The sequence below is a fragment of the Orbicella faveolata genome, unplaced genomic scaffold (genome assembly GCF_042242905.1).
Source record: "Orbicella faveolata isolate gen_17 unplaced genomic scaffold, um_ofav_v1 contig_13, whole genome shotgun sequence".
Taxonomy (NCBI): Eukaryota; Metazoa; Cnidaria; class Anthozoa; order Scleractinia; family Merulinidae; genus Orbicella; species Orbicella faveolata.
Genome location: NW_028301540.1, coordinates 31,826,049 through 31,845,202, shown reverse-complemented (window position 1 = coordinate 31,845,202; position 19,154 = coordinate 31,826,049). Strand labels below are relative to the sequence as shown.

Sequence of the window (19,154 nt, the reverse complement as noted above, 5' to 3'; positions counted from 1 at the left end):
AAATAGTTTGTGCAATTTTCAAGACACCTGCCTTGTTTTAATAACGTTTCGTAGATTATACCGCTACTCCAGAGGAGAAGTATATAATTTCGTCCGTAATTGCATTGCTGTTGTTGTGGTAATAATCAGAGACCAGCTGCCTCTGACGCAGTACTACAGGCTCTGAATTTAATGTAGCGCTACAAAAAAAATTCCGTTGAAAATACTTTTTGGCAGATTATAAATATTTTTTTTCTTGTTTTCAACAAAAACGCGGCGTGTAACTTTTTAGGTTGCAGTAATACTCAACTATGCGCGCTAAGAAGTCTTGAAGACTTGGCACGACATCTTATGTTGCCCAAAGAAATCATTGAAGTACGGCATTAACACCCTTTACAGTACTCACTAACACAACCCCGCGGCACAGAGAGGTTTTTTCAATTTCCATATAGCCCTCCTTAATATATCTCCGTAATTTTCTGGTAAATACATGGAAAAATGTTTGCTGTGATGGCTGGTAATATACTACAAGGGTAATCGGCAGGAAGAACCCACGAGGAACGAATTAAACAAATCGACATCTAAGTTGAAAAAAGGTCAGCAAAATCAATCAAGAGGACAGAAGAAAGGATGAAACAGGAAAAAGGTGTTAAAAATGTCGGCAAGCGTTTCGTTCGTTTTCGAGATATGTATATATTGCCAAGAAATCGTAGCCATCATCAAAAAAAATGCCCAGCGAATTTCTGTCATTTTACACGCTATTTTCCTTGAAGGCCCTGTGCACACCAAACCGGAGAAATTGGAAACCACAGCTTTTATTATTTCTACGGCTAGGTCTACCGTCCACACTAATCCGTCACGAAAACGGAGCTTTACGAAAACGCTCTTGACACCGGAGGAATTTGAAAACGCGGCTTTGCGTTTTAGTGTGAACAGAAGACATTTGATGCGTTTTCAGAGCCGTGAAAGCACCGTTTTCAAATTTCTCCGGCGTAGTGCCGGACAGTGCCTGAGCCGAGTCTGTAAATTCTTTTTTTTTTTAAGAATACGTTTTTCTTCACTGATTTATAGTTCTTTGTATCTGTAGTAGTAGAATAATACTAGTGTTTAAATTTGCGTTGAATTAACCGCGGGAACGTGCTGACAACGGAAGTTATTTACGCGTGGCTGACGAACACTTAACCGGAAGACATGGCAGCGATTCATTAGTTATTCGGAGCGTTCAAGAGCATCTCAGACACTCACATTATGCACATGAAGTCAACCGAAGAACACATCAATACAGCATCGTAAACAATTAGTGCACATAGCAGTTTTATAAACAGAATTTCTTCGAATTTGAGGTGTTGTACGGGATTGGCTTGCAGAAGGCTGATTAGTACAGTACCTCTGTGTGTCCTAAGGCACTTGTGTAGCAAGAACGTGCAGCTTGCTTAATGATTTCATCTTTTCGTGGTATTCAAAGGTAAGTAGATATTGTTCCTCTTTTTGAACCAAACTAGTTTCCCTTTGCCTGCTGTCCTCCTGAAGAGCTTTGCTCAGCGAATCTGGCGGCCAAAAAAATATGCCGTCGATCAGAACTTAATCAGGGCCGAAAAACGAGGACGAAATGTACCCGGAAATGCGTAGTGTTCAGAAACATACAGTCTGACCAAATGTTGCTAACAGACTGATTGCATAGAGGGAGAGAGAGAGAGAGAATAACTACATTTTGCGCGTCAATCTCGTGATTCACCGATATAGAGACTCGAGCTGAGTTTCACTTTTTTCTATCAGCTCAATTCCAAGCTTCATGGCACAAAAAGAATTAAGGCAGTCGGTGTTACCTTAAATAATCTATTCTTGTCGTGTTTCGCAATGCTTCAGATACAAAGCGTCTCATCAATGTCAATGCCACTATAAACAAATTACCGTGGTTGTGATGTTTTGCCTGCAGTAACAAACTAGTTACTAAGATTATCAAACTATTATCTCCTGGAAGAACGTATGTTTTCTTGCAACGTTTGTTCGCCCAATATGTGACCTTTCTAATACCGCCTTGGGTGTGAATTACTACAGTTGTTTACCTTTGAGAAAGACCGGAGTGTAAATTGTCTTGTGCTGACAATCATCGCGTATTAGCTTTGTATTATTCATATGATCAAGCTCCTTCGAGTCGATTACAAAGGCCTGAACGGCTAATATTTCATAAAACCTATCTATCTCGCGAAACTTAAACTGAGTTGTTTTACCAGTCATATCATGAACAAAACAGTTGTACAAGATTCGTCTTTAATTTTTTTTTTTTCTATGAAAAGGTAACGTTTTACTGCAAACCGTCTGGAGATCTAAAGCTTCAAAGGATCGGAAGAAAGTTTCTTACATGTACAGCAAAAAGCCGGGAAAAAGTTATTGAAGCGGCTAAGAAACTGCGTGATTTGAGTCTTGTTACAAACATGCATGTTTATTTATTATTGTAATTATTTTCAGATCAGTCAGTTTAGGTAATAATAACAATAATTAGATAACAGTTCATGCTTCAGTAGATGAGTAATGTTATCAAAGGGGTCCTGTTTAAAAGAAAAATGTATAATATAAACTAAGATAAGATAAAAGATAAAAAGGTAAAAATAACTCTGTAGCAACATCGAAGTACATGATCTGTACATCAATCCATTCCGCAAGGTTTCCTCTATGCCTATATCAGGGGTATCGGTTAAGCATTAATACACTGGTGTTAAGCGATGAACACACTGATTAACTCAGTGCTAACAGAGACCATAACATCAGATGGCTTTAGTAATTATATATGACAACAAACAGGAATTTTCAAGCATGCAAGGTGGACAGTGAGTGACACAAGCTATTCAGGAACAAATTTTCTCGCCCATAATGCCATGACACTTAAACATCATTTCGCAATTGCGTTCCACACAAAAAGGGAGCTATTTCTAGAAATGGGAAGAACATGTACAGATTAACAGAAAGTGTTCTGTGAAACTGGTCACCAGGCCACCTTTATTTCTGAACTGGAAGAAGGACAGGAACAGAGTTCAAATCGCTGCATTTAGAAGGTTTGTGAACTTTTAAATGCATGACCTTGTTACCATCAAACATGCTTGTGTGGGCAAATGTTTCACGCGTGCTCTGCTGCGCGACTAAGTAATCGGACTTATCTGAAACACGTCATCGCTTCAATGTTTACTCACAAGGCCTGAGGAAAAAAAACCGAGTTGTTTGTCTAAGACGTCTTTTTTGGTTATTTTCGTTCCTTTACTTCTTTTATTTTAATTGCTCTCTATCTATGGTGTAATAAATGCGAACAAAGCCCGGGACAAAGGCAAGTCGTATGCTAAGTCTACGACGTTAATTTGTTATCGTAGAGCTTATCTCTACAGGCCGGAAATATAGCGCATTGTGAAGATGCCTTTGCTTTTATAGCGGTTGGTTTTTTAAGTGGGGCGATCACTGATTTAGCGACTAGAAATAAATAATTTCTCATAAAGAACGGGAGGGTCGAGGTCAATAATTGCAATTTTTCATAGTAGTCCTTCTTTCGCTTAGTCCGTCGTGCGTGACGCGAAAGAAAACCGCGAGAAAAAAACTGGCCACGCGGCCATTTCTTTCTCGCAGTTTTCTTTCGCGTCACGCACGATCACGACGGACTAAGCGAAAGAGGGATTAAACGTAGTCTAATTTGCCGAATATTGACAAAATGTCAGGAGTATTTGTGGCTATAAATGCTTCACGAAAAGTACCAAAAAGGCATATATTTTCAGTTTCTTCGGAAAGATTCGCCATGCTCATGCGACCAGCTCTAGGCTGGGATTCTTTCAGCTTTAATACATCATTCAAAGTTGATAGATTATGACGTATTCTTTTAACAGTGTATTTCAAAAATAGTTAGCTATTTTGCGCTATTTTTTAAAAGTACCTTACTTCACAAATCAAGTAGAAATCAACAGAAAACTTGTATGTTTGTTTGTTCGTTTGTTTGTTTCGACGCCGATGGCGCAGTGGCCAGAGCGCTCGCCTCCCACTGATGTGGCACGGGTTCGATTCCGGCCTGGTGTCATATGTGGGTTGAGTTTGTTGTTGGTTCTCGCCTTGCTCCAAGGGTTTTTCTCCGGGTTCTGGGTTTTCCTCCCTCCACAAAAACCAACACTCCAAATTGTAATTCGACTAGGATAGAGGACTCACATGATAACATGTACAAGGGTTTTCTCTCCAAATTTTGCTCCTTTTTCTTCACCTTAATTGTACTGTAGTTAATCATGGCCGTGAATCAGTTCTTTTATTTCTGTTGTCAGCTTGGTTTGATTCCGCTTCTCTGCTTTTTTTTTTTTTTGTTTATTTTTTTTGTTTGTTTATTTTTTTTGTTTTGTTTCACTGTTTTTTCTTTTCATTCTTCTTCATTGTTGATATTAAGCCTCTGTGATAGAGGCAGTTTTATTTACTTGTTTGCGCTTTTTGCAGCATATTCACAATAACCACAGAAGTTCCGTTTGACCTGCTGGTCATACGCTTGCTGATAACATGATATCTACGAATCTCGGAGCTACCTTAATTCTCTGTGTAAGTATTTAACACTAAGTTTAATTTCTCATTTAATCGCAAGTAACACAAGCAATATTTTCGCTAGAATTCGACCGTGGCGCACAAAGGAAGAGGTGAAAATGCGCGAAAATTCTGCGAAACGATCCAGCCGTTTCTCACCAGGTTGACTCAAACGAAAGCCACATTTCTACCATACGTGCTGGGCAACTGAGTTCCTTAAACAGCGGCTTAGTTTTAATTTGGTTCTGTATTTTTACTGAGCTTTGCCGTTTGACAATGTTTTAATCTGGTTTCTTATGCCGCAGCATGTCTCTTCAGTCCCGAAGGAAAGACATTTTGTTATGTTTCTTTAACTGTCCCTTTCATTTACAAACATCATTTTCCCTTTCCATTCAGTTGGTTTTCAGTTTATCAAGCCAGCAACAAGAGTTGGATTTGAAGACATTGAACGATCGGCTAAGGCAACAATGCTTTAACGATCGAAAAAACAACACCAATGATCCAAGTAAGTGTATAAGTAAAGTCATTTCGCCAACGTCATCGACTCTTTCACGAAAACTAGTCGCGAGGCTTTTTGGATGTTAAAGGGTGATCACCTGCTCATGTTCTACTGTCCTTGCTGCTGTTTACGTGTTTTCCCGCGCTTACCGCGGGTTTCATGATTTCCCGCGCTCACCGCGCGATTACCGAACCATTGTCCGTGTTTATCACCGGTTACCGGTTGTTTCCCCTCACTAACCGCCGCTTGCATGTTCCACACTAGTTGTATAATATCCCGCGCTCGCTTGCGCGCTTACTGCAGTTTACGTGATCTCTTGCGCCCGTCACCGGCTTACACCGTGTTTATAATTGGGTTTTAAGCTGCCATAGGGTTAGTGCGAAGTTAAAAAGGTAAAGTCTGCATACGAGCCAAGTGACCTATCAGACCGGCTCTAATCTCCGGTTTCAGTTGCATGAGGCGACTTGGAGTATTTCTACTTCCCCCTTAATGTGATGCTAGTCAATCGCAGGGTTACCACCAGCATTAAATTCAGTGGTACTCATAAATATACCTGGGTGGAGAGAGGCACTGTGAAAGTTAAGTGCCTTGCCCAAGAATACAACAAGATGTCCCGGCCAGGGCTCAAACTCGGACCGCTCAATCCGGAGTCGAGCGCTCTAACCATAAGAAAAGGTCACCGCGCCTCCTTCATAGCGCTACAAAACTGAGCTGGAAATCGTAACGAGACAGGTTTCTCGTAGGTTATATCAATACTCCAAAGATTGCCGAGTCACAGGTTGTATAATTGTGCACCTAAACAACCTATGCGGCCGGTTTAACTAAGACTCGACAGAACTGGGTCGTTCTGTTACCAGTGCTATGGCTGCTCCATTATTTTCAAGAAATGATTATCGCCTATAATTGTGATTTCTGTAATGTGACCTTCATAATTATTTACCAGTCCTTGTGCTGTCTAACTTGTCCCTTACGTTCCTTTGTTTGTAGATGAAATCACGTGCAACAGAACTTATGATGTTGCTTGCTGGCCAGAAACTAAAGCTGGGGATTCATTCATACAAGATTGTCCTTTCCTGTTATTTCGTTCCGGAGGTAACCGTACTTTAACGTTTTTGTCGTTGGTGGTGGTGTTATTGTTGTTGTTGTTGTTGTTGTTGTTGTTGTTTTTCTCAGTATATATTCCCACATTCAAAATATAAGTTCCCCAACTGATTGCCGTTTCTTTTAACAGGGTGTTTAGTATTAGCTAGCTTCGTCGGGCCAAGTGGCCTATACAGCCGGACCTTATCCCGGTTTCCGTGGGATTAAGTGACTAGGGGTACTCCCACTGCCCCCTGGGTGGGATGCTAGTCCATTGTTGGGTTACTTCCTGGCATTAAACTCGCCAGTACCCATCTATACACCTGGCCCGGGTTGTTCGAAAGGTGGATAACGCCATCCGCTGGATAATTTAGTATCCAACGGATAGCGTGGTTTGTTTTGTTAACACTTATCCACTGGATATCAATTTATCCGGTGGATCGTGTCATCCAGCCCTCGAACAATCGGTCCCTGGATAGAGAGACGCACTGTGAGTGGAAAGTGTCCCAGCTAAGAACGCGCAATGTCCCCGGCCTGGGTTTAAACCCGGACCGCTCGATCTGGAGTCCACCGCGCTAACCCTGAGGCCACCACGCTACCACAGTGTCGTGGTTATGAAAAATTATACGTATATTCCTCATTTTCTATCATGAACCCTTAAGGATGCTTTAAGTGTTAGTGCTTTTTTCGCTTAAGCTCCGATAGCCAATTCAATTATTTTCAGGTAAAATCTCTCGACGATGTGATGAGCAAGGCAACTGGCAGGAGATGAACATCTCCAATTGCCGCCGACTAACACCAAAAGAAGCGGTCGAGAAAGGAAAACAAGAGGCAAACATACCGTCTGAGGAAAAGGCAAGTTAAACAGTACACCTTCTTAATAGTGATATTTTTAACGGCAAACTGTATTGAAGCACTGGTCAGTCAGGATGGCGCATTTTCGAGTTCCTTAAGTCGTCAGTTTATATGGAATCGTCTTAAAGTAAGTCTTCAATGACAAATAAATAAATAACTAAATAAATAAATAAATAAATAAATAAAATAAAATAAATTACAATATTTAGGGAGTACGCCACATCAGCCTTAGCTGGTTTTCATGCAGGTCCTCTATCCTGGTCAAACTGAAATTTGGAAATGTTGGTTTTTGTGGAGGGAAGAAAACCGAAGATCCCGGAGAAAAACCCTCGGAGTAAGGCGAGAACCAATAACAAACTCAACCCACCTATGGCACCGGGCCGGAATCGTACCCGGGCCACCATGGTGGGAGGCGAGCTCTCTCGCCCCTGCACCATCCCTGCTCCCAACACTGAGGTTGTGTGCTCATAGGACTGCCCTGGGTGATCATCCTAGCTAAATTATCACAGTGTGCTTTTCAATGTGAAGAAAAAAAAATCGAGTTCTGTCCCTTTATCGATACTGGCAATTGTCAGTTTAACTAACACATTACTTTACTTTCTTTCACAGCATGACTCTGTCACTCATTTGGAACGTGTTCAGCGTGTCTATGTGGCCATCAGTTGGATCGCGTTTTTTGTCCTGCTGCCTTCCTTCATAGTCATATGTATCGTCATGTAAGCTGACTCCTTTTATCCTACTCCTATATAGCTGTAAATGAACTCGATGGTTTTGGGTGAAAAGTGTACATGTTTATATCGGAATTCGCCACTCGGGTGTAAAAATGTATATTTAACGACTATTCCGCGAACACACGTTGGATATGAGTTGGCTATATAATCATCTCATATCCTACAAGCGCGAGTGGAATAATAGCCTTATTAAAGACGCCCCCAAAGCGTAGAAAACTACAATAAAATAAAAATAAAAAATAAAAATACCCCAAAATATCATATTTGTAGATCATGGTATAATGGACCATAACCCATGTCATTGATGGCTAAGCCAATGAAAACACTCAAACTGCATTATCTAATGATCTAGTTTTCAGTAAATTCTAAATATTTCGTTTTTCTCCTTTTATAGAGGCCGTGAGAATGAGCGCTTTACCATTCACAAGAATCTGATCCTGACATTTATTCTACGCCACATCACGTTATTTATTTACTACTATGAAAACATGGGAGAAAAAGACTTTAAAACGGTGAGCTCTGTCACTTTCCCTGATTTGAACGTAATTTTATACGCGGCTTATTAGAAATCTTCTTTTGTTTCTGCACAGAGCGTTTGCAATGCATTTTGGTTGTTGAACCGCTACTTCACGGCTTCCGAGATCACGTGGATGCTCAATGAAGGGATCTTTCTACTGCGCATGCTCGTGTACCCCTTCGATAACGAGTCGTATTTGTGGTACTACTTTCTCTTTGGCTGGGGTACGTATGTCTTTGTTTAGCTGATATTCGCGCAACCTCGTTCCCAGGATCTCTCATCTTCCTCGCCCCGTGAGGGTGGGAAGACGAGAGATCCTGGGAGCAGGTTGATATTTGCGTCGGTTCATCAAGTCATGAACAACTAGTGGAGATTATTATTTTTGTGTGTTGGGTGCTATTTATTAGTTCCAATTCAGTAGATCACTATTTTAAACTAGTTTGGTTGTTTCCTGTTTAACAGGTTTCTCTGGTGTCCTGACATTCTGTGTCTACCTTCCTTACATGCAGTTTAAGATTGCTAGAGTCAGCGCAGGGTCAGTAACAGTAGGCTTATTCTTGTACAGTCGTTTTATAAAAAGAGGTTTTTCGATTGCTCAGGGTCAAGAAACCAAGTATAACGTGGTCTTACGAAATCTCGTTTTATTTTATTCTATTTTATTTTATTTCTTTTACCCCATCGCAAACAATCAGATGTGATTTGGCTTACGTGCCTTGACGCGCTTGGCGCTGTCTACATGTTTTCGCGCGCTCGGCACCATATTTTCCCGCTCTTGTTTTCCCGCGCTTAACACCAGTTACATGTTTTGAAATATTTGAAGGATAATAAACACAATAGCCTCCATTTGGTGCGAAAATATGCTCGGAGATTTGTACTTGGAGATAATCTGTTTTTCCAAGCTCAAAATTTTCATCGAGCTACGCTTCCGGAAAACTGTTTACTTCTTGGAACAGATAACGTCCGCAAGCAAATATTCGTGCATATTTTCGCGCTAAATGGAGGCTATTGTTAATATACTACCTCCGTTGGCATTTATTATTCCATTCTAAGTTTCAAATTAAAATCAAATGCCAATAACAACATTTCAAAACGACAAACAAAGCCTCATTCATACAACTTTGATCAATAAACACCTATTTCGACTGAGTTAAGCTTATACATCGCTTCTTCTGTTGTCTCTCAGTTGCTGGGCTTGGGGTCAATACAGTCACTCGAGCCACATGCTAGTGTTGTATGTTCCACTGACAATCATGTTATTGGTAAGAAACGTTAAATATTCCTCCTATCATCTCTGTGTCATAAAGAATTAATGCTCTAGCTATAATTTTGGCAATTTCGCCGGCTTCCTTTTTAACTGCACATGTTACTCAGCAAATTATTTAAATGTCTATCTGAGGCTTTTAGAAGTGACCGGATTTCCAATTATCACACTTACCTATCCTGATGGTGAACTGAATTCTGTTGCTGAGACCGATTTCTGTTCCACAGATCAACTTTGTAATCGCAGCATACGTCATTCAAATGCTCGCAAGAAAGCTCAAGAATTCTTCTTCGACACATATGAATAGAATCAAGTGAGTATTCCAGATTGAGGTCACGAAAATCTAACCTTATCAAAGAGGTTTCCGTATTCGTATTGATCTTCGGGATAAAAAGAGTGACTCATTGACACGAAATGCATTATGTTATGTCTTATACAGTGGTCATAGAAACGTACAAAGCAACTACAACTGTTAAATTGTATTACAAAAAGAATAACTACATAGAAAACGTAAGATATTACTTTGAGAATTTTTCACGATGAATGGCCCACAAGTATCATATAATTATAATACTGGAGATTGCGGTGAAAAGCCCATTTGCGCAGAGAACGGAGTTCCTCTTTCTGTCGCAAGCAAATTCGTCTCCAAGAACTGTTTTTGGCAAGGAATTTTGAATTTGGGTTGCATGTTTTTCGCAAAACATGTTATAGTTTCTTCAGTTTATATTATAATTATACTTTGTTTCTCTTCTTTCAACAGAAAAAGCGCCAAAGCGATAACAATTCTGATCTCCCTTTTGGGGCTGATATACCTCCTGGTATTCTACCTGCCGGGAGATAACCCTTCCAGCGAGTATTTTGTCGCTGTTATTTATCCACTTCAGGTAAGAATAAAACGCTACTAACAACGCTAGTCATCCTCCTTTTTCTACGGAAAAATCAATGGCTCGTGCTTCTGTCGAACAAGCCAACAAATAAAGGAAAAATAAATAAAATAAAGCACTTTATTTAAGTGTCGAAGTGTTATGCACTGCTGTATTAATCATATTGTGAACACTGAAATAACCAAACAAATATTGTAAAAAAATAATCCCAACTGGTAGGAGGCTGACCAGTTGACTATTTAAAAAGCGTGGAGGACTTGAATCTGGAATCCATCTCGTGGCAGGCAGGAGGATTTGAACCCGGGACCTCCGAATTACAAATCCAGCGCCCTCACCACTAGGCCTCGCCGCCTCCACAAACGCAACCACTTTCATTAGACGTGGAGAGCGGAGACTTCTATATGAGTGATGCCTAATCTCGATCCCAGGTTTCCGCGATCTCGCTCTGTTTGACGCTTGGCCGTGGCAGATCTGGGTTGGAGATTAACTTATGACGCCAGTTTAGCAGGAGGTCTTGATTCCCGAAAAATCGTGGTGTATGGATCGGCGCCCTACCGATATCAGCGTGCAGAGCCCATGTCTTTCCTCCAGTGGCAGTAATCCCTTTCGTATCCAACTTACAGCGCTGTGGAGAGAGCAAATGCGATTAAAATGTTGGCATGTTCATGGTGAAGTGTATTTACCGCGAAATTCTATTTGGCCCTAGTTAATCAATTTAATTTGGCCGGCCGGACTGTAAATTATTAGTCGAGCCTGAAAGCGAGCAGCTCTAGTATCCTTCGAATCTCTCACGTTTTTTTTTTTTTTAACAGGGAATAATGGTCTGTATATTTTGTGTGTTCCTGAGCTCGGAGTTTCGTGAAGCCCTCGAGAGACATTGGATGAAATGGAGATATGGAATAGAAATAGAGACGGTGAGGAAAGTATATCATTAAAAACGCGATTCGGACCTAACAAGATCGGCCGATTCTGCCTTTTAGAGAAAGGCGACAGTATACATTATCGTTCATCCAGATACCTTTAAGTGCCAATGAAATGAGCAATTGTTTCACCCAGTTTGCTTGCTTATGTCCTTATCAACTCAGATATATCTGTTTAACTAGCCTGCCGAGCAGGTGTCCTCGTACGGAGAGCTTTTTCTGCGTTCTCCGCCCGCGCACAAATTCGATCGAAAGCCCCGGCACCACTCCCTGCTTGGTCCATTTTGCTCTCGCTACAATTTGCGCGCGGCCAGAATGCGGAAAAAGCTCTCCGTTCTTCCGGGAACGCTTGCCAGCCAGACTACTGTTTAACCGATCAAAAGCGTTTTCTTGTAGCAATATTTGGATCGCGAAGTTTAACACAAGATTTAGTGTTATGTTTGCACCATGTTTATACTTTGTCCACCGCGCCGCGCACATAAAAATTGCTAACTGATCTGAGAACCAATCATCTTGTGATCGCCACGTCTATTGCATCTAATCCTCCTGCCCATTAATGCTATTCATGTCCCTAACAATTTTTCTTCTCCATTCTAGAACCCATACGCCACAGGTCGTGATAATGAGGCAGGACCTTCTGGTGAACAAGAGGGAACCTCCGCAAGCATGCTTAGAACAGAGTCCTCAGAGACAGTACCACCCAGAGCCCTCTCAATAGCGTCCCTACGAGATAAATCAAGGTAACGGGAGTCCAGCTTTGATTAAGGTTGTGAAAACATATCGTGGAACCAGAATGATATTCTTTTAAATTAAATGCTACAAAGGTTTATGACTGTTGGTTCTGACTTACGATTAGCTAAATAAGAAGGTCAATTTTGAAAGGAAAGTCAATCGGCTTTTCCAGTCCGTCAGTGGTCGTCCGTGCGTTCTCCTTTGTTAGCGCGTAAGAGTTGGAAATAGGAGAGTAAGGTTTGGAGTACTGCTAAATACTTTCGTGTTTCTACACCCCAGGTGTTAACTTGGGTTCTGCCAAGCTGCTGCAGAAAGCTGAGAATAGTTCTGCCGGAGGATCGAGAAACAAGCCATAAGTTAGCTAGCATTTTAACTGACCAGTAATGTTCCTAGTTGTTTTACGCAGCCGTGGAAACCGAACATACCCACAATTCCAACATACCTACCTACCGTACCCACCCACCTACCTGCCTGCCTACTTGCATCTCCCTTACTAACTGGAAACCATATTTTCAGTGGCCAGTTGCCCAAGGAGGCTTCTCACAGGAGGAACACTCAGATGTCTCTTCTGTCTCGATCAAGCGATCTCACAAGATTTCGCCTCGCGAAGATTGAGCCTGAGCCCATGGTTCCACTACGGGTACAGTCAGTGGGCCCAGGGGACTGGGTCCCACCGACGCTTCAAGCAGTCAAGGCCTGGGGAGTGATCGACTTGCCTAAGGTAAATGATTGGAGATAAAATATTTGAAACTTTTACAGCGCTTGTGCAATAATTTGTCAAAATAGCTGCTTTCGTGACTTAAAAGCTAAAGTGTTTCGGCGTTCTAATCGTGAATTCAGTTTCATAGACAGACTAGTACCCAGGCCTGCCTTTCTGGGTCGCTTGATTTGTCACTTATTTCATGACGTCACCGGCTCTGGCCGGCACGCAAGTTTGAAGTACGCTTAGATAGCGGGTTGTTTCATGAGCCATGTTCGTTTTGAATAAGACAAAACTCTTCAAAACTACTCAAATTCAAGGGTAAAAATCATATTTGAGCCAGTTGCCACAAAATTCGTCCAGAAGATACCAGTCTAATCGAGGGGAAAAAAGGCTAAAGCCCTATAGCTATCGCGAAAAAGTTTGACCGCCAGAATGACATCTAGAAATGCCAATATATGGATTGGCAGTGGGTTTTGTAGCGCAAAAAAAAACCAAAGATTTCTTGATATCTTTATTCCACAGAATCCAGATGAACCGACTGCTAGCGAACGGCATGCAAATGAAGGTTTCTCGGGTAGCCATGCTTCGCTTGCCGGCCACAAGAATTCTCTTTATTCCGCAAAGCCAGAGACGGAACCAGTGGAATCCCAGACAACATCTCTAGTAGAACCGGAAACAAAGACAGAAGACCGTGAAGAGTCTGGGAGATCTGGAGAGCCAAACAACACTGCAAAAGATGATACGAGAGAGAATTCCACACCACAACAATTTGAAGACCAATTTTCGCCGTTCTCGAGTCAACTGTTCGAGCACGAAGATGAAGTATATAAAGAGTCTCCGAGCTCAAGTCCTGTGGCAAGTGTGGAACCTGCTACATCTGGCGGTGAAACGCCGACAGCTACAGCAGGCTCGAGTTCATCCCAAGATGCCGAACCATCGACAAGCGCTGAGGATTCAAACGCTTCTTCTCAAGGAAAGGGATTCTGGGACAAAGCACGACTATTGGCGTCACAAAGACGAAGATCTCGGATAGAACACAACAAGGTGTTGTCCAACAACGACGGTAAGATCATCTGTGTCAGTGGCTTTAGTGGTCTGACACAAATCATTGAGTGTTATCAAGAGTTTTTAACCAATCCACCTTGGGCGGCATTCAGGGTGAAAAAAATCATTGCAACGAAGGGAATACCAACAAAGTCCACCAGCAAAAAGTTTAAGGGATCGTACAACGGAAGGGCTTTGCTCGTGTTTACGTGTTTATACACTCCTTAGTAGCTTCGACGCGGAAATGTGTTAAAAAGCACCTTGGAAATTCTTTTTTAAAGGCTTGTAAAGCGCAACAACCGCCGTTTTAGACAAGCAGCTGGCCTATCGAGCGTTAGTGACCAGAAAAGTGACTGGCTGACGTCAACCCGTCCAGCTGTACAAATTCGTTCCCAGTTTCCTCTCTCTTCCCCTCGAGCGAAGAAGTAAGAGGACCCTGGGAACGGGGTTGCCGTTTCTACACACGTGAGTGCGTGGTACGTATTTCGATAAGATTGTGTCAGCGGAGACCGAACGGTGCTTTGATGAATCAGTTTAGTGTATAGGTATGCGTCTGTATACGAGCTAAGTGGCCCATCAGGCTGGTGCTTATCTCCGGTTTCTGTAGCATGAAGCCACTGGGAGTATTTCTACTCCCCCTGGATGGGATTCTAGTCCATCACAGTACCCATCTATACACCTGGGTGGAGAGTGGCACTGCGAAAGTTAAATGTCTTGCCCAAGAACACAACACGATGTCCCCGGTCAGGGCTCGAACCCGGACCTCTCGATCGGGAACCGAGCGCACGAACCATGAAGCGAGCCTGCCTCCCATGTAGTCTATGGACAGCTAAAATATTGACTAACATGAACCAATCCTCCCACAGATTCCTCACAACTTCGTCACACAGACAGATTTAAACAAGCTGATGAATATCGAATGGCATGGATCGCCAACATTCTCAGAGGATCTAAATTGCGTGGTATGTTCAGTCCAATCCCTTCTTTTAATTTTGCTTTAACTGTTTTTGTTGTTGTAGTTTATTTATCTTATTTATTTCATTGCATTTCCAGACAATGAGAGCGAAGCGTGAATCATACCTGCATGAGTCATTTGCACGTGATCTGTCACGTGATCTCGTCGTTTACTACAGATTGGAGGAATTCTCGGTCGTCCGTCGTCACGAAGCAAACATCTGACACATGGAGTGAGAAATTATGTCAAAGAGTTCCTTATCTTTGAAAAGCATATAGTATAAACATGATCTGAAATCTGGTACGAGTAATAGAGTTTTCGATACAAATCTGAAGACTGTGGGTCTTCTGCGAGATTATTGTCAGTTTCAGAGGAGAAATTATTTAAGCTATGAATGTTTATCGCATCTTATTGTTTATAATCGAAGTGGGCTGATGGAATTCAATTTCCTTCGCTCGTTATGAGCCCCCCTAGTCTAGAATTTGGGAGGTGTTTTTAGACAAGTCCAGGTTTGACACATGGAGTGAAAACTGTGGTCAAAGACCAGGCTTTTCCCTAGGCGCTCCTCCCTAGCTGGAGTACAGTGTGTTTGGTTGTGGAGTTTTTGGCCTGCTGCACTCCAGAAACTGGTTTTCACCGTCTAACCATCAAGCTCCGCGCTCCCTGTTTCCCGGTTTTTCTACGATTGTGACGAGACAGATAACTGTTACATGGAAATGGCCCCCAAAACATGTTAGTTTTTGTGTTGTGTGTCCCATATCGTTTGCATGCGCGGTGGCTTAATGGTTCGCGTGTAGAATTAACGGTCCAAGACTTAATGACCTCCCTCTAAAAATGTCTCTCATGACTTAGGCTGCGTCTACATAACGCCCGGGGAATTTGAAAATGGAGGTTTCACGCTGAAAACGCATCAATTTTTTTCCCTCCACACGGCGCGGAAGGAATTTAAAAGGCAACAATCACGGGTCATTTTGGATTTGTGCTTGAGAAAAACTCAGTCAGGGAAATCACATGATTACCGTGACGCCAAAATGTTCAAAATGTTTTCCGTCCACAAGATGGAAACGAAAGGCCCGCATTTTCAAATTCCTCCGGTTTGAAGGGCATTTTCGAAAAGCTCCGTTTTCGGGACGGATTAGTATGGTCGGCAGGCGTAACTGAAAATAAAGCTACGTTTTGAAATTTCTGCGGCGTGGTGTGGACGTTGGCTTATGGATATAAATGAGTACCGAAGGGAGGGAAGGGCTGACATTAAATGTGTACGGGGGGACGTGGCATAATGCTGGGGGGTAGGGTGAACTATTTCATCCTTGTTATTTATTTTGAACTGGAGAAATTTATGGTGGCTTTATCAACGTTGAAATGTCTTTCACATGGAGTGAAAAATGTGAAAAGATGATTTTATCCCTTCAAAGACCCTTACCTACGTGGAACAAATGTGTTTAAATACAAACTAAATGAAATAAAATATATTTATCAACTTATCATCAGTTCGACCTTTTATTGTTATAATAGGTATTCCTACACCGTCTTCTCTCTCACCAACATCTTAAAAATCCTGACAAAAATTCTTAAAATTTCATAGGACCTTCCTCTACAAAGCTATGAAGACATCACTACGCTGATTGCATGAATGCCAACCACTAGAGAAAATAAACAAGACAATAGCGATACAATCCTCGATTCTTGCCGTTCCACTTTCTAACCACTCAAGGTTTTCAGTGCTATGCAACCTTCACAATCAAACCAGTTTAGCAGTGTATAGGTGAACCCCTCTAATAAAATTCTGGGGTAAAAATTAAGTGGACATTGTATGTAGAGTTGGCCTCTGTTGGGAGGTTTCCATGACAGTAAAGAATATGGATTGACACAGTGGAAAATAATTCCTGGCTGTTGCAGTGAGGTGGCAATTACACTTTGTATAGGAGATGTTTTAAGTTACAAAGTATACTCAATCTTTCTGACAGAAGCTCTGTCCATGCCTGTTCTTCAACTAAGAGGCAGGGCTGGCGGCAGCTGACAGAGTGTCTTGGAGAAGTAAAAATTTCTGGCCCCACTCTAGATACGGAGAAGCAGAACTGATGGTGTTCTTCAACTAAGTCTCTGGGACATTGGACAAATGGTCACTTCGGAGATATGCCGCAGCTAATTCTCATTGACATGATTTCATTTTTACTTTTTCTGGATGATGGAGCAAGTTCGGTCCTTGTTGAATTATCAGTCAAAATGTGCCTGCCAGCTAAGCATGAAATTAAAAACTTTTCATCTCAAGAAACCTCTCTGAATAAAATGGCAAATAGATGTCTGATTACTAGTAAAGTATCCACTGTACAAATAGTACATTGACAGAATGGAAGCTACCAATCACAACAAGTCAATAAAGTGCTAGTCTTTGAATGTTGACTTTTGACCCACTGGGCTTAACGTCTGCTAAAAACCCATCCACTCTAGTTATGATTGACAGAAATGTATTGTGTACTGCACAGTCAAGGTTTTGTCCTGAAGATCACACAACAATGAAACCTGTCCTGTAAGTCGCAGCAAGCACAAGGTACATGGCTTTTCAAAAATTTCCTGTCCAAGCACGATGTGAAAACCTTATTCACAAGTCACTGAGTAGCAGTAGTAACTTGATAAGATAGTAATTTCTAATCTCGTTGCAGCTTCACTCAACTTTGTTTTTGATGTGTTTTCTCAGTGAAGGAGGTTTGTTCAGGAATGGGTTCCACGTTCCTTGTATCGAAGGATTCTCAGTGTGCCAAAATTTTCTTAGTTTCTTTACTTCCTCTCCTGATTCATTTCTAAGGCTTGTGACTATTTCTTGAACCTCTTCTGGTTTCATTTTCCTCGCATTGATCTCTTTGGTGTTACCACTTACTAAGGAAGTAAAGTAAAGATTTATAAGAAAATTATTACTAGCTCATAACAGTAAGCATAGCTAATAATAATAATAATAATAATAATAATAATAATAATAATTATAATAATGTAACAATCAGTAGTAAACACTCTGCATATTCTACTATCTAAATCAGTAAATCAGACTCTGTGACCGTATCTTATCTGGGTATGTCTGTGACAGAGTCAGGCAACAGTATCCATTCTCAAACTTCAGTAATGTTTTCCTTAAAGTTAATTGACAGATCTGTCAGTTTTAAGACTCGAAAGCACTGAAAATCGCCATCTGCACTTGCAAAATGGAGTTGACGATCGACAGATCATCATTTTGCAAAATATTACAAAAATTTGCCTAGTATAGTGGGGTCATAATTTTCCTTTTTCAAAGATCCTGCTATCTTGACTTCTAAGCGTAGCTGAAGCATTTTCAACAAAAAGTAGTTTAAAGTTTATGATTCCGGGCAGTTTTATTTTATATCCACGCCCCTACCCCCCAACAATATTTTCTGGGGGGTTATTATTCAAAATGTTTATTTCTGAAGGAGTAAAATGCCAAGAGTAAATTTCTAAGGAGGAGTGGGGAACGTTGCATCATCAACAAGAATAGTGATAAATACTTTTTCTGACAAGGGCACCACAAAATGCTAAATTTCTGAAACCCTGCTGTTAAATAGGCTCTGTTCTGGTCGGGGGGGGGGGGTGGGGGGGAGACGAACTATAGGAAAAAAATTCTTAAGTGGTCAGGAAAACAAAATCTCATCAATAGAGGGGGGATGGATATTAAATTGAATGACCCTCATAGAACTAGCCCACAGTCAGCACAATCAAACTCATGATCAGTAATTGAGTTCGATTGGGTTCGGTGAAAACACCAATACACGCTACTTATTTTACTACAGAAATAACTTACTAAAATTTGCGATGATCGTGGGATGCTTTTCGTTTTGTTCTCTAACGTAAATAGCAATCCCAGGATTCTTCCTTGCAAAATCCACGATGTTCTTGTCAATGTACTCCCTGAAATCAAACCACGTGCGCGTGAATATCAGGGCTTAACTCACTACTTTGCGATCCAATATTCGATTTAATAATTACCTAACTCCTCTACTGCTCCCTCCAGTTTTACAGTAGTTGAAAGTAAGCCGCTGTAATGGTCGAACATAGCGCCCTAATACTCTGTTTGCTACGTTAACCTGCGCCATCTTGAAATTAGGTCCCAGATCTTCTGCGGTAAGTACTTCATATAAAGGTCATATATGGTACATTGTAGGTCGGCTTATGGAATTTTCCCCTCTTCACTCGGTTTCTGCGGAATTATGTATGGGTTATTGACCAAGTGTGAGGTCAAGATTGCTGGATATTGGCCAAGTTCTTCTTTTGCGTGTTTATGGAGCGGGACGGAGTCGAGGTCTATAAACTCGCAAAAAAAAAAGAACGAGGCCAATATCAAGCCATCTTGACCGAACAAGCTTGGTCAGCAAAGGATTTATCATGTCGCTTTCGCGGAAATTTTTCTTGCAGGACACGGCGGGTAGTCCCGAGCGGGCAAGATAGCTCCAT

The 19,154-nt window shown here is 41.5% G+C and overlaps 2 protein-coding genes across 4 annotated transcripts; one reads left to right on the top strand and one right to left on the bottom strand.

The window, feature by feature from the left end:
- The first annotated feature begins 1,019 nt into the window (after positions 1-1,019).
- On the top strand, positions 1,020-16,180 carry LOC110049895 (uncharacterized). 3 transcript variants are annotated; one of them, XM_089285489.1, is made up of 19 exons: positions 1,020-1,444; positions 2,277-3,032; positions 4,435-4,533; positions 4,912-5,020; positions 6,002-6,106; positions 6,819-6,949; positions 7,559-7,665; positions 8,075-8,192; positions 8,271-8,421; positions 8,660-8,732; positions 9,381-9,456; positions 9,686-9,771; positions 10,219-10,342; positions 11,155-11,256; positions 11,860-12,002; positions 12,511-12,715; positions 13,220-13,760; positions 14,608-14,703; positions 14,795-16,180. In XM_089285489.1, exons 3-19 carry the CDS (start codon positions 4,495-4,497, stop codon positions 14,812-14,814), a joined length of 2,226 nt encoding a protein of 741 aa, XP_089141615.1. In that variant the 5' UTR covers positions 1,020-1,444; positions 2,277-3,032; positions 4,435-4,494; the 3' UTR covers positions 14,815-16,180. The 3 variants fall into 3 exon arrangements, with proteins under 3 accessions (XP_089141615.1, XP_020611403.2, XP_089141614.1); XM_020755744.2 differs by lacking the exon at positions 2,277-3,032; XM_089285488.1 differs by lacking the exons at positions 1,020-1,444; positions 2,277-3,032 and having other exon boundaries at positions 4,274-4,533.
- Positions 16,169-18,823, bottom strand: LOC110049911 (large ribosomal subunit protein mL43-like). The gene is made up of 3 exons (XM_020755761.2): positions 18,690-18,823; positions 18,505-18,611; positions 16,169-17,573 (listed from the first exon to the last, which is right to left on the bottom strand). Exons 1-3 carry the CDS (start codon positions 18,794-18,796, stop codon positions 17,362-17,364), a joined length of 426 nt encoding a protein of 141 aa, XP_020611420.2. The 5' UTR covers positions 18,797-18,823; the 3' UTR covers positions 16,169-17,361.
- Between the last annotated feature and the right edge of the window lie 331 nt (positions 18,824-19,154).